This window comes from Tauraco erythrolophus, chromosome 4, assembly GCF_009769465.1.
Source record: "Tauraco erythrolophus isolate bTauEry1 chromosome 4, bTauEry1.pri, whole genome shotgun sequence".
Classification (NCBI taxonomy): domain Eukaryota; kingdom Metazoa; phylum Chordata; class Aves; order Musophagiformes; family Musophagidae; genus Tauraco; species Tauraco erythrolophus.
Genome location: NC_141468.1, coordinates 78,112,035 through 78,125,258, shown reverse-complemented (window position 1 = coordinate 78,125,258; position 13,224 = coordinate 78,112,035). Strand labels below are relative to the sequence as shown.

Genomic DNA, 13,224 nt, shown 5'->3' with positions numbered 1-13,224 from the left:
AAAGTGATCAAACAGAGGCTAACACCAGCTGTTTTTCATCAAATCAAATGTTTCTACAAACGTAATCCAATAGGATGAGTGCATTTACTACCTGAATCCACTCTCTGCATTTTTTTAATATCAGTAAGACATAGATGGTTCTCAAGCTGTGCATCAGGCATCACCAAGTTTTTTTAAAAATTTCTGGGCTGTGCCTACACCTCTATTTACAAGCATATCTGCATTGAATTAGCATCTGACGAATGGTCATTTCAGTTACAGCAATGCTATAAATCTGTTCAGTCTGGAGTTTCTGTTTTGGCTTTTAGAGATGGCAGTACCGCTTCTCAAATGGCACGTTGGATATTGGAATGTAGGGAACTGACAAATACTCCACGCAAATAACTTGACTCACTTAAGATAGGCTGTTTATTCACCCATTTTTCTATCTTTCCTTGAATTCCTTATCACATTTTGCATCTGAGGAAGTGATGGAAACAGAAGCATCCAGAGTGCTCCAGTTTTTCTGTAGCTTTGTCCTTTGGGAGTCAGGAAGAGCAGGGGGAGATGGGAGCAAGCTGTCCAATGGGCCCTGGTACAACATTTTCACTATTAGTTTCATATCTAGCATGTTTGCTGAGGGAGGATGAGCAGAATCTCAAAGAATTCTGGCAATAAACAAGCAGTCTTTATTTTTAATCGGAATTTTATAAAACTGTGGAAATAGAGGTTTAACAAAATAATAGTAGAGGGAGCATTAGCCCGATGTGCTGTTTTGCCTCCACCAATTGGCAGAACTTCCTTATGTTGTCTGTATTCTCTATGTATTTGAAACGTACCTGTTTGTCCCAGCGGGCATAATTCTGAAACCTGTTACTCTTCGGTCTGACAGTGTTGGTGATTCAATAACCAGCAATCAGAAAAATAAAAGTGTGCTTATGTAATGATGACCCATGGCCTTTGTTGATCTCTTCTGCTTTTTGTGTTATCAAAACTTGGAGCAGGAGAATTTAGAATCTTCAGGAGAATTTAAGACAACATTGTCTCAGATTAGCTGGCTCATGCTTTGGCACTGGGCAGGTCTGGTGTATTCTGCAACACAGACTATTTTTCAGTTTATGATCAACGTGACTCAGTAAATCAACTAAACGTATACGATTTTAGGTTGCACTCTTCACCATCTGGGGAGTTAAGTCCATCACATCTCTTGAGAAAGTCGCCTTCTCCAGCTTTAACTGTAAACTGCAGCAATGTGAGTATGTCACTGCCTGGGGAAATCTAAATGTCAGGTAGCTCAAAGCCTATGTTTGAACCGAATTACCTTGACTTGTGTTTTTGTGAGAGAATGTGTAAGGTATTGCCAACTACCTGACGGCTATGAAAGTCTTTTGAGACGTGGCAGCAGCAAAAGTTCCAACCTCATTTATGTGGGCATCAGTTGAAGCCTTAAGGGGCTATTCCTGAGACTGAGAGGACCAAAGAATCCACTCAATTATTAGGATCTGTGCTGAAGCTCTACAAATACGCTAAATATGAGTGTCATGCACGTGATGAGGACTCTTCTCGATTTGGAATTGCATTAAAACTTTTGCAAATAACTGTCAGAGAGTGAAAGTGTTTCCACCTAAATAAAATACCGTTCTTGTTTTCTCTCATTTGTACTTTTAATCTTACTGCACTTGAAGACCCTTTTTAAAATCTATGCTGTATGTTCTCAGTTTTGAAATGTTTAAAATTTTTGCTTTGAAGGTATTTCAATAGTCTTCTAAAAATTGATAGAATATGCTGTTTTGCTAAACTAGTAGGTGCTGGTAACACCACAAACTAATAACTATCGTAGTTATTGACCATAGCTATGGAATAATTAAAATATTCTTTACCTACATATATTGTATGTTTTATATTGTGCACTGCATGAACAAACATTTACTTCTCCATCAGAACTTCTTTGAATGTAAATTTTTTTTCTTTTGAAGACAGTTTATCTTCCTGTTGCAATTTTCATTTCCTAACAGTACTAGGACTCTTTTGGCTGGACTAGGGATTGTTTTGGCTTCCTCCCTTTTTTACAGTCAGTTGTCCCCTGCCCCACACAGGTCTTTCTCCCTAAGAGTCTGTTGACTTACATATACTGAACTCTTTAAATCATGCAGCGTCTAATCATAACTTCATTGTATTCATTGAATGTTGCTCACCAGCGTAGGCTGCGGCTCCAAGGATGTCGTTGCATCTCCCACAGCCAGGAGGAAATGGCTTGAGTTAATTAGATAATTACCAACTCAAGCCAGCTGGGTGATAGATCCGTAATTCCCCCTTTTTGTTTTACAGGTTTTTTTTGTTTTCAGAAAGGCTTTATGGTGAGCAGAGACCCAATTCATTCGTTCCGACTCCAGCACGCTTCCCTCTTTCAGGGTAGCAGCTTTACCTTCTTTAGCAAAGGACTTCTCGCTCCAGCTCTGGCTCTGGCTCTTTTGGCTCCAGCGAGGGAGTCAGGGTCGAGGTCTTCAGGGTCTGTCTTGAGGATCACATCGGGGTCACCAGATATTGCTCACCAGCCTAGGCTGTAACTCCAAGGATATCGTTGCATCTCCCACAGCCAGGAGGAGATGGCCCACCTTTTGTAGGCAGGGCCTAAACCTTAATTAGATAATGACCAATTCAAGCCAGCTGGGTGATATCCATAATTGAAGGTGTTTATTCTGTGCTTTGGTATCCCCGACGCATTTCAAAAGCATTTCAACTTTACTAGTTTCCTAGTAGAATATACACAAGACAAGCAACCCAAGAAATCTCTCCTGCTAAATTGCATGTATGTGTTACATGAGACAAATGGGGGGAAAAAAAAAAACCAACACGTTTTTCTGATATGTTTGGGTTAGGATGACTTCCATCTCTAGTGTTGCTAGCCTCGTTTTTCTGAAGGGCAAAAAATAATTAAAAACTACTTAGATTTTTATCTCGATGGTAACAAGATGCAAAATAACAGAAAAGATACAAGTTAATAATTTATATAGTACAATGCATATAGAACATGGGAGGTATGAGGGTCTTTTTTTATCTTTTAGCTAGAGTGTGTCGACATTGACAAACATGATGTCACTGGGAATTTGTAGTTTATGGTACTAGACATGGAAAGTATGTACCAGTACAATTTGTTGTGCTGGGTTTATTTGCTGAATATTGAATTATACCCTCAATAAAGCAGATGCCGTCACTGCGAAGTACCTTTGACAGATGTGTAAGTAACACCTTTTATTTAAGCCAAGTCCAGTGCTGTGTGAACTCTAAAAAAATTATTTTTAAATGCAGTAGATCTGCATGTTGATGCATATTCTTCATTTGCTTTGTTTATTTCTTAATATTTTGACAGCAATCTATGATGTTTCTGTAACGTAGTAGTTGTGACTGATTTTAGGATTTAATTATGTCCCTTTTACTACTTCTTTCAGGTGCCAAATAAAGAGTTGATCCAGTTATGTCCTTCAGAACCAGAAGTTCTAGAGACTTCAGAACAAAACCAGGGTGCTATTCCGTTTCCCAATACCGAACCTCTCCTCAGTAAGATTTGTTTCTCTTCTGGGTATTTTGGGGGTTGCAGGGGAAGACATTTCTGCTAAATGGTGTAATTTTTGAGAACGCCACTTTACAACCGCGTATAACTTGTGAAGAGATTTGTCTATCTTAAGATGAGAGGAGTCTTGAAACAGATGTGTTATCACTGGAAAGGAAACAGCAGGATTTGGATTGAATCTCATGACAAAAATAACATCCTGTAACAGAAGTTTACCGTTGCATTCTTGCATGCCACAGTTTTAATCAGGTACTTACTAGTTCTCTCTCCAGAAAAGAGAGATGACTAAGGAGAAGTATTTCAGTGCAATGTAAGGGAACTGGTTGTGATTTGTGAACTGTTGTCCTTTTAGCACTTTATCTCTTTCTTAACTGCAAGCTATGAACACTCAATACAAAGGGCCTGTCAAAATGTTTCGGAAATAATTTTTTTTCTTTTCCCCTCCTTCAAGTATGCACTATGGTAGCAGTTTGCATAGATATAGGATTCCCTTGCCCTGTAAGAGGAGGATGCCATTGTATTATTTTTGACATTAAAGGCAAACATTTCTGTAAAAGCATAACGTACAACATCAAAACCCAAAGGACAAAAAAGCTTATCCCCAAATAAGGGTTTTGGAGGTAAAAAAAACCACAAAAACCACACAACATTTGTCCAAGACAGGCAAGGAAACGTTTTTCATAGATACTTGAGCTAAAGTGTTCTACCTTACTGTTGTTAAAGGCAAGGATATAACATTGATTTCTACAGCTAACACATAGGAACTCCTAAGGTTTCAGGAGTTCATCTGGTATAGTACATCACATGAGAATTCAGGTAGATGATTGTGTTTCCCACTAAAGTGACATAAAGTAGAAAGCAGTTTTGTACTTCAGTGACATGAACTTCACGGCATGGATACAAGTTTTATGAGCTAGCAGCTGGAGGTAGTCCAGTGGGTTGGCAAGACTTAAGGCTTCTTAAATCAAGTTAAGTATGTTTTTATAACTGTCTGCAGACAGCCATTATTTCAATTATTGGTTTGGTTTTTTAAGCATTTACGTGTAAACATTTGCCTCTACTTCAAAGGAAGGTGCTGTTTAAAAATAAATATAGAATCATAGAATGGTTTGGGTTGGAAGGGACCTCAAAGATCATCTAGTTCCAACCACCCTGCCATGGGCAGGGACACCCTCCACTACACCAAGTCGCTCAAAGCCTCATCCAACCTGGCCTTGAGCACTTCCAGAGATGGGGCATCTACAGTTCTCTGGGCAACCTGTTCCAGTGCCTCATCACCCTCACAGGGTAAAATTTCTTCCTTATATCTAATCTAAATCTCCCCTCTTTCATTTTAAATCCATTGCCCCTTGTCCTATCACTACATGCCCTTGTAAAAAGTCCCTCTCCAGCTTTTCTGTAGGCCCCCTTTAGGTACTGGAAGGCTGCAATAAGATCACCCCAGAGCCTTCTCTTCTCCAGGCTGAACAGCCCCAACTCTCTCAGCCTGTCTTCATAGCAGAGGTGCTCCAGCTCTCGGATCATCTTCGTGGCCTCCTCTGGACTCGCTCCAGTAGCTCCATGTCCTTCTTGTGTTGGGAAATATAATAACATAACATAAATATGTTTTGAAAGTTACCGTATTCTTCATGCTTTGTACTGCATACATTCATGTTTTAATAATTTTGTAGGTGGTAATTCTCAGCTGGACTTTGATGCAATATGTGAAAACGATGACACTGCTATGACGGCTCTTATGAATTACCTGGAGGCTGATGGAGGACTTGGGGATCCATCTGAACTCAGTGATATTCAGTGGGCTCTCTAGTTCTGCTTTTTCAAAATAAGAAGGAATGTAAAATCCGTAATGCACAACAACCATACATCCTCAGTACTGTATTGTAATTTTTTAAAGTTTCATTTGAATTCATACTTACTGTCTATATATTTTTAAAGACTGAAGCCTTGTTCAGAGAGAGACAGTTTCTGCTGTACCTATGGAAAAATGCAATATTTTTTTCATGATGGGGAAACCTTGAAATTTTAATATTGAACCATCTGTAACTGGAATGCTTAAAACACATTACTATATTTTTGCTAAGAAGCTTTAACCAAAAGGTGTACTGTACAATGTACAGGAATATTTTTTCTTAGTTTTAATACTTAAACTTTTATTTATTGTTTTTGTTTCAAATGGTAGAGCGTTGATTATGTTACTTTCTGTAGAACCTACTGTACTTACACAATGTAAAAATATTTGTAACTATTAAATTTCCTTGAAATGATGATTTGCACACACTACAATTGTAAAATAAGGTATTGTAATTCTCAAATGATGCAGTTTGTGATTCCTTGCCGTTTTCAGAAGTGCAATTTTTGTAGTCAAAAATAAAGCATACAGTTCTGGGAGCAAGGGTTTGAATTAGATCACCATAACAATCAGAAGAGAATGTTTTGAGAAAAATAGTCACTTCCCTTGTATGCAAACGTGACAAAGTGTACAAAATCTTAATTACTATTTTGTATTTATTTGTAATGTATTATTAGAGAGGCAGTGCATAGAACCTGAGAATAGTAACGCTGTAACTGTAATAAAGCACTTTGGACTCATCATAGGTTATTTACTAACTAGGGAAGTTTGGATAGATTGTCGTGGTCGCAGGGTGGGGCTAGCACTGTCTATTAGTGAAAAAATGTTAAAATTCTTTAGTATATTTTATAGTTTCCATGTTTTTGGAGAGATTAGGGTGCTTTTCTATTGCTTGATCCTGTGACTTTTTAAAAATATTTGTGTAATATAGTGCTGTCTGTAAGTAAATGCCGTATAGGGTGATCCTTTGGGAGGAGAGCTTGTGCAAGAGTTGTATCCCAGTTGTAGCAAATTACTCAAGAACATGGCACTTAATAGGTTGTGTTAGAACAATATAGCATTAATATACAAAGTGGCTCTTTTTATCTCTGGTATTAAAGGTTTAGACAAATTTTTGCATCGATTATATATCGTAAGACCATTGTTTTTCTTGTTGATTTTTTTTTTTTTTTAATTCAGGTTAAAATGGAAAAGCATTTGAAGATATTTGATACGTGTGCATGTTTTTAAATACAGATACTTAAACATAGGCACTACCATAAGCACTATGGCATTTGTTTTAACACTAAAGGCGAGTGATGGGCAGCCTGTTTCAGATCTTTTTACGAAGGCTGAATAGTGTGAGCAAATGGAAGTGGTAGCCACTAGATGTCACACCTCCACTGTCGGACAACCACCCTTTCCTGAATGAATACCTAATTTTGTCATGCCCTGACTTCCTATGCTTTGACAGAGCAGCTTTATATCTTATAGATATGAATCGTTTTGCAAACGATGAATTTTTTGGTGACATCGTGTCCCAAGTTTTCTAGAATGACTCGTTGGATTCATTTGGGTGGGTGGTTGGGTTTTTTTAAGTCTGTAGATTTTCACATTGAATTTGCATGTGGCTTCCTGCATGCAAAGTTGTGGGGTACTTTTTACAGTCATGGGGCCAAAATTACCTGTTCTCTACCTTTATTAGAATAAACTTTTCCGTTTCTTCACAGAAACTTAATTTTGGGCTATATCATGGAGCAAAGTGAGAAAAATGAACAGGCAGTTTCTAAGAATTGATAGGATTCTATTTACATGAATGATATTTGATAATTTCAATTTTTGTCATTGTAAAACGCATTTTCTCTTTTTTATGCTTTTGAGCATTAAGGGAAAAATAAATTCTAAATAAAACATGAAATTCTGCAGCTGATACAGATAAATGAGTAAATAAATAACTTAAAATTATACAGACTTTCCTCAACCTACTTTCTTTTTTAACTGGATTAGACTGAAAATGGTGCAGATGTTGTTACTGAAGGAGCATATTAATTCTTTCACAAGATTTATGTAACCATCTAGAGTCAAACCACTGTGTTTGGATTCTTCTTGGATTTCCCTAAAGATGCAAACAAAAATGTAACTTTGAGTCTTTCGCAGTCAGTGATCAATATTGTGGCTCTCAATTCATTGATCTCCTTTTACTATTCGTGAATTTTTTTTCTGGTTTAAAGCAGGCTTACAAGAAAAAGTGTCACTTGTAAATATTTATGATTAAATTAATACATATTTTTGAACACGTTTGAGATGGTATGTGCTTATTTCTGTTCGTATCACAATACAATTCTAGTGAGGTACAGAGTTTTTTTGTTGGCATGGTGCAGGTTATCAGAGGATGTAGTTAAATCGGGTCAATAAAACATTATTTAGATGCACTGCTGTTAGTCTGCTGACAGTTCTCCCTAACGCTGAATTTAAATATGAAGTACTTACGCTTTCAGATCCCAGGCTTGTTCCCTAAAAATACAAATGGGGATGTTGAACTAATGTGGATTTCGGTAGCTCAAGATGATATTCCTTAGCCAGGGTAACTTTGTAATACAGACTAACCTGCATTTTCTAGGTGCTAAGATATCCTGATGTTGCAGCCTAATGGGGCTGCCTCTGCAAAGGAGCGTGCCTGGCAGCTGTACCTGAGCGAGCCTGTTTAATCAGAAGCAGATAGAGCACATGGATGCGATTCTTACGGAGTCTCGCCATGGGTAGGTATGGTAAGTGACAAAGCAGGTGTCAACAGGCACTTAAAAGCTTTATTAGTTATTGAGGTTGTACTTGGAGATGGGTCAAGTAATTTGTTAGTGCGGGCACATAACGGAGTTAAAGATAAGAAAATCTTGATGGGAGAGGAGTTCTGATACAAGCAGCAGCTTATCTGGGAAACCAGTTCCTGTGTTGACAGGAAAACATGAGAGAATTCTTTTCAGAATTGGGAGAAGGGAATGCGTATGTGTTAGAGGCAGATACCACCTGGGCAGAGAGAAAGGGGTCTGGGTTGGCAGAGGATAATAGTTGGCTCTCACCAGCCCGCGTTAGGTCAGAGGTAGACTGCAGGAAGTCCTGGGCTTGCAGTGATGAATCATGAAGGTGTCAGTATATTAAACCTTAATTTTTAATTTATTTTTAATATATTAAACCTTAATTTTTGCATTTCTTGTAACTATTTAACATTGTGGTTGGGGCAGGGGGGATCCTTTCTGTGCTCTTGTGGGTGAAATTGCTTCTTGGGATTCCCTTTAGCAGAGTACAGTGCTATTGCATGGATCTGAAGTACAGCTTCACTCCGTGTTTCTTTCCTGAGGTGCACTGTAGTTCTGGACTGTTCTGTGCATCTTATGCTTTTTTTAGAGTATTGGAAAATTTGGTTTGCTCACAAGCACAGAAGGCTGAAGTTAGTCATAACTTTACTGTGGTTGCTCACAGTAGGGTGTTCCTGTTCATGATCCAAACTGAAATGAAGACTTTATTCTTTTGTAATTGATGCAGCTTCTCCCCAGACTGACATCTGTCTTCTTTCACTTAATCTTTTGCTTTGTTTTTGTAGGTTGACATACATCATATAAATTCATAACAGGTCCTGGAACTCCAGGAAGTAATCACCAGCTGGAAAGCTTTGTGCCACTTAGGACGTCTCTGAAGGTGGAGATTTTATTCCCCATCCCTGATGAGAATTATTTTGTTCACATAAATATAGAGGTCAAGAAAATACTTGGATTTACAGGTTCTTGCAGGTTTAAAGATGTAAAGCCATGATTCAGAGCAGCAGAATTAGAGGATCCAGGAAAAAGACGAGAACTTTGAACTATACAGTATCTCAGGTAATATGCAATGCCTTTAAACAACACATAGAATCATAGAATCATAGAATGGTTAGGGTTGGAAGGGACCTCAAAGATCATCTAGTTCCAACCCCCTGCCATGATTTGGCATCTGACTTCAAAGATTGCTTCTTTCATAAATCTTACAGATAGGGCTATAACATATAGAAGACAATACTTATGAGGCTTTAGTATTTAGACAAAATAATTTAAGATGATAAAAATTATTTGACAGGAGCAGTTCCATCCTTAAGGTTTATCTTGTCAAAATAGCATGATAAGCAAATTGGTTTCTTAATCCCTCATACTTTATACACATTTGATTTGCCATATCTTTAAGAATACTCTTGTTTTCTGGACAAATATAGTTGCAGTATCAGATAATGCTTTTGTTATCACTGAAGAGATGATAAATCTCTTAATAAAAAAAAAAATAAAAACAAAACCCCAAACAAAAACACCAAAACAAAACACCAACACAAAACAAAAAACAGGCAGGTGACCTGTTTCAGCAAGATACAGTCAGCTGCTAAACACTTGTTCTGAAGTGCTCCAGGCTGGTTGCACTTCATTCTGTGTGGAATGTTAAGAGCAGCTCCGGTGTTTAAGCCTGCCGGTTCTGCTGCAGGCAGCAATGGACAGGAGGGACCCCTGAAGAAAAGTTAAGAACAAGATAAGCACAGCAGCTGCTTCAACTGTTTTCAGCTCGGGAGATTTCCTGAGCTTGATTTGGTTTATCCATTTGGTAAACCCTGAGGGATGTCTATTCCAAGTGTGTCCGTTCAAACAACCCCCATTGAGCTCGTGGAAACTACTTGTACCCGCCAACTCCTTTAACAGACACTGCCATGGGCCTCCTCCCTATTGCCAGAAATCCACTTTTCTCCGTTCTGGCTCCTGCAAAGTTCATCTGCAGATTACTACTTCATTTGGGGATCGCTGCTTCTGGTACTGGAAGAGGCAGCAAACAGTTGTTTCTTATCTCCTGTCTCTGTGCTACTCATCACTTAGGTTTTTATGACTCCTCCTTTATGAACCCCCAGCTTTAAAACTTTTTAAATCATATGTTTTTTCAGAGCTGCCTTGCTCGTGGATTATTACAGTAATTTACAGCATACTTTTAGGTTTTTTTTAAAAAAAAAACCCATGTATTTAGTTTCCTGTAGTATGTTTTAACTCTTGGGGCATTTTGTATCCAAGCTCTGTAAGGAACTTGAAGTTTCCAGTATAAAAACATGTGTTGTGTATCTTGGAGATCAGAGGTCATTATACCAGAGTTCTTACAGTTGCTTTGGTAGAAAGCCATGGGAAGCACTCCAATGTTGTGGGAGTTTGCAGATAAACAGAAAGATCAAATGGAGTGAAACTCCAGATACAGTTGCAAGAAAAATACACATTTTTCACCCTCCCCACCCCACCCCACCCCCCCTCCCAAAAAAAAAAAGACACTCAGGACAACTACTTACATAAATAATCTAAAATGCAATTCTACATCACACTACAAGCAAGAGACGTGCATAAGTTGGGCCGTGGCATGGTGCTCCGTCAGTTCCTTTGTGATAAAGCAAAGGAGACTGGATTGTTTGTTCTTCTCTATCTCCCATCTTTGTCGTATTTAAACCATTTACTGATCCTGGTAAGCTTTCTTATCTTGATCACTTTAATAGTGTTTCAGGTTTTGGTGATAAGCATAAGAGTTAGTAACTTTAAAAATGGTGAAGAGAATTACTGATAGCAGTTTGAGGAGAAAATATTTTCAAGTGGATTGTTTTCCTGCTTAGGCTGGTACGTCAACCGCTACCTGTTCAGGCAGTCCCTAAATAGTCAAACCTGTTTCAAAACTGTTAATTTTGGGTTTCTAGAGAATATCTAAACAGCATTTGAAACTTCGCTTTAATCTGGAAGGAGTTGGGCACAGTGCTGAGTGGAATTTACACTGCTGGAACGGCTTGTTTGTGTTCGTAAACATGACCCTTTTCAGAAGGACTGCAAAGTTACCATTTCTAACTCCTCATCTTCCTGCTTTCAGCCTGGTTTTGCAGTCTTGCTTTAATCAAGCCAAGGCATTAAGACAGAGTAATAGGGAATAAGGCTTTCACAGTTTGGATTTGAGACATTTGTAGTCTTGATGACTGTCCCACTCAAATACAGAGTCAAAGTTCTTCAGGTATTTTTGGAACAAGAAATTTGGAAGATGTAACTTAGAGTCCAGTAAATTATGTTTTTATGGTAAGAAGCTTCTCACAGGACAGAACTTCTAACTTGTTCCAGTAGTCCTAATTCATTCCGTTGTACGTCAAGAAATACCTCCTCTGGCTACTGATGTGGGAATTAGGCACATGCTGTATGGGATGACCAAATGGTCTTTTTCTCCTAAGTGATCAGACTTTCATAGGCATTTTCATTTGGCCACTGATGTGCAAGGAAATTTATGGGCTCTTCTATTTGTAATTCAGTGAAATGTCCAGTATATGCCAATGGATGATTAAGCTCTTCCTCACTGTTAAACAACTTGGGATACTTCTTCCAATCCTTGACATAGCCGTAATGGAGAACAAGCTTTTAGCTCTTCGCAGTGTTGCTCCTTCTGAAAGTTGAGTTTCGCTGAGAATGCAGACCAGAATTTGTAGGATTTTTAATAAGTCCCAAGTGGCCTTTAACATTGCAATTGATTTATGCTAGCAAAAACTGTGTGCACACGTGACTGCGCAAAAATTGCTAAGATTCTTTGCCTCTGGCTTCAGTGTGGCCAAGATCAATATTAAGAATAATTGCAAGGTGGCTGTTAAAACTGAAGTTCAAAGTAGAAGAGCGGGCTGGGTATAAATCCTCTCTACAGCCAGGCTATATTTTTTTTCTGCTCTTTCTCTGCGGTTAACATTGGATAGATATGTGGGCATTTAGATATATAAATCAGTATATATTTAATTCACATAGGCTGCAGATGACATCATTGTAGCAGAACTTGCTTTGTGGCTTGTAGATGTAGTAATGCATCTTTTGATATTACCAAACTTTCTAAATGTTGTAGCTTTTCAGGAACTGATAAATTTAAGTCATATACAGCTATTGATAGCTAAGAAGCAAAAAAAAAAGTATTCAGCAATGCTCATGTACTGCATGCAAGGTTAGTACCACAGTTAATGACATGGAGAAAAACTTATATTCAAAACCAGCATTTTGACAAGATGTTTGTGTCCAAGCAGTGAAATTAGTTCACATTTTACATAATGTATTTCATAAATAAAAATAACAGCAAAAAGGTTCTTCAGTATTTCTACTGAGGCTGCAGTCTGTTTCTGCGATCTTGAGGAATTAGGTCTTTGAATAGTTTTTAAATTGCATTTCAGCATCTTAGTGGAAATACTAGTTGTATTCTAGCTAAGGTATGCAGATGTCCACATTTTAAAATCAATGCAAGAGGCATAAATCGTTATAGAGTCTTAATGATGTTTATGATCATTACTTCCTTTCACGATGGCTAAATTTAATCATCGGTTAAAAACTGCAGTGCTTGGTAGCTGTTCAGGAGGAGTTCTACATACTAAGCTGTTCATTGTATGAGCTTTAATTTTGAAATAGTGGCCTGAATTTGATTATACATGTTTGATTTTCAGCTGGAAATAGTATAACCCATAACTGGTTATAAACAAGTGCTTTAAAAATGTCTGCAGTATATCAAAATATACTGTTTGAGTTTTTCAAATGATGTGGCATTTTCCTGCAGAAAGATCCCTACTTTACTAAATAGTACTAACGGTGTGATAACACTGGGCAGTACTGCCTTGAGAAAGTCCAGGGCTAGTTCTGAACGGGCCATTTTGTAAACAGCACAGTACAGCACCATCAGCACACCAGCAAATCCCAGAAATAATCTAGTTATGGTAGCAAAACCTGTAGGACTAACCTCCTTGGCTTGTCTTCTACCATCTAGCTCCAGATCCAGCTTGGGTACCTCTACAAAGCACTACTCA

The 13,224-nt window shown here is 38.1% G+C and overlaps 2 protein-coding genes across 2 annotated transcripts in view; both read left to right on the top strand.

Annotated features, from left to right (window-relative positions):
* The window catches only part of BMAL2 (basic helix-loop-helix ARNT like 2), a 40,243-nt gene extending 32,624 nt beyond the window's left edge, over positions 1 to 7,619 (top strand). Inside the window, exons 15-17 of the mRNA XM_086611241.1 lie at positions 1,144 to 1,231; positions 3,429 to 3,537; positions 5,221 to 7,619. Coding sequence (XP_086467367.1) covers positions 1,144 to 1,231; positions 3,429 to 3,537; positions 5,221 to 5,357 — 334 coding nt within the window. The 3' untranslated portion in view covers positions 5,358 to 7,619. The remainder of the gene's footprint in view (positions 1 to 1,143; positions 1,232 to 3,428; positions 3,538 to 5,220) is intronic.
* Positions 1 to 13,224, top strand: part of FGFR1OP2 (FGFR1 oncogene partner 2) — a 357,712-nt gene that overhangs the window by 203,363 nt on the left and 141,125 nt on the right. The window lies entirely within an intron of this gene.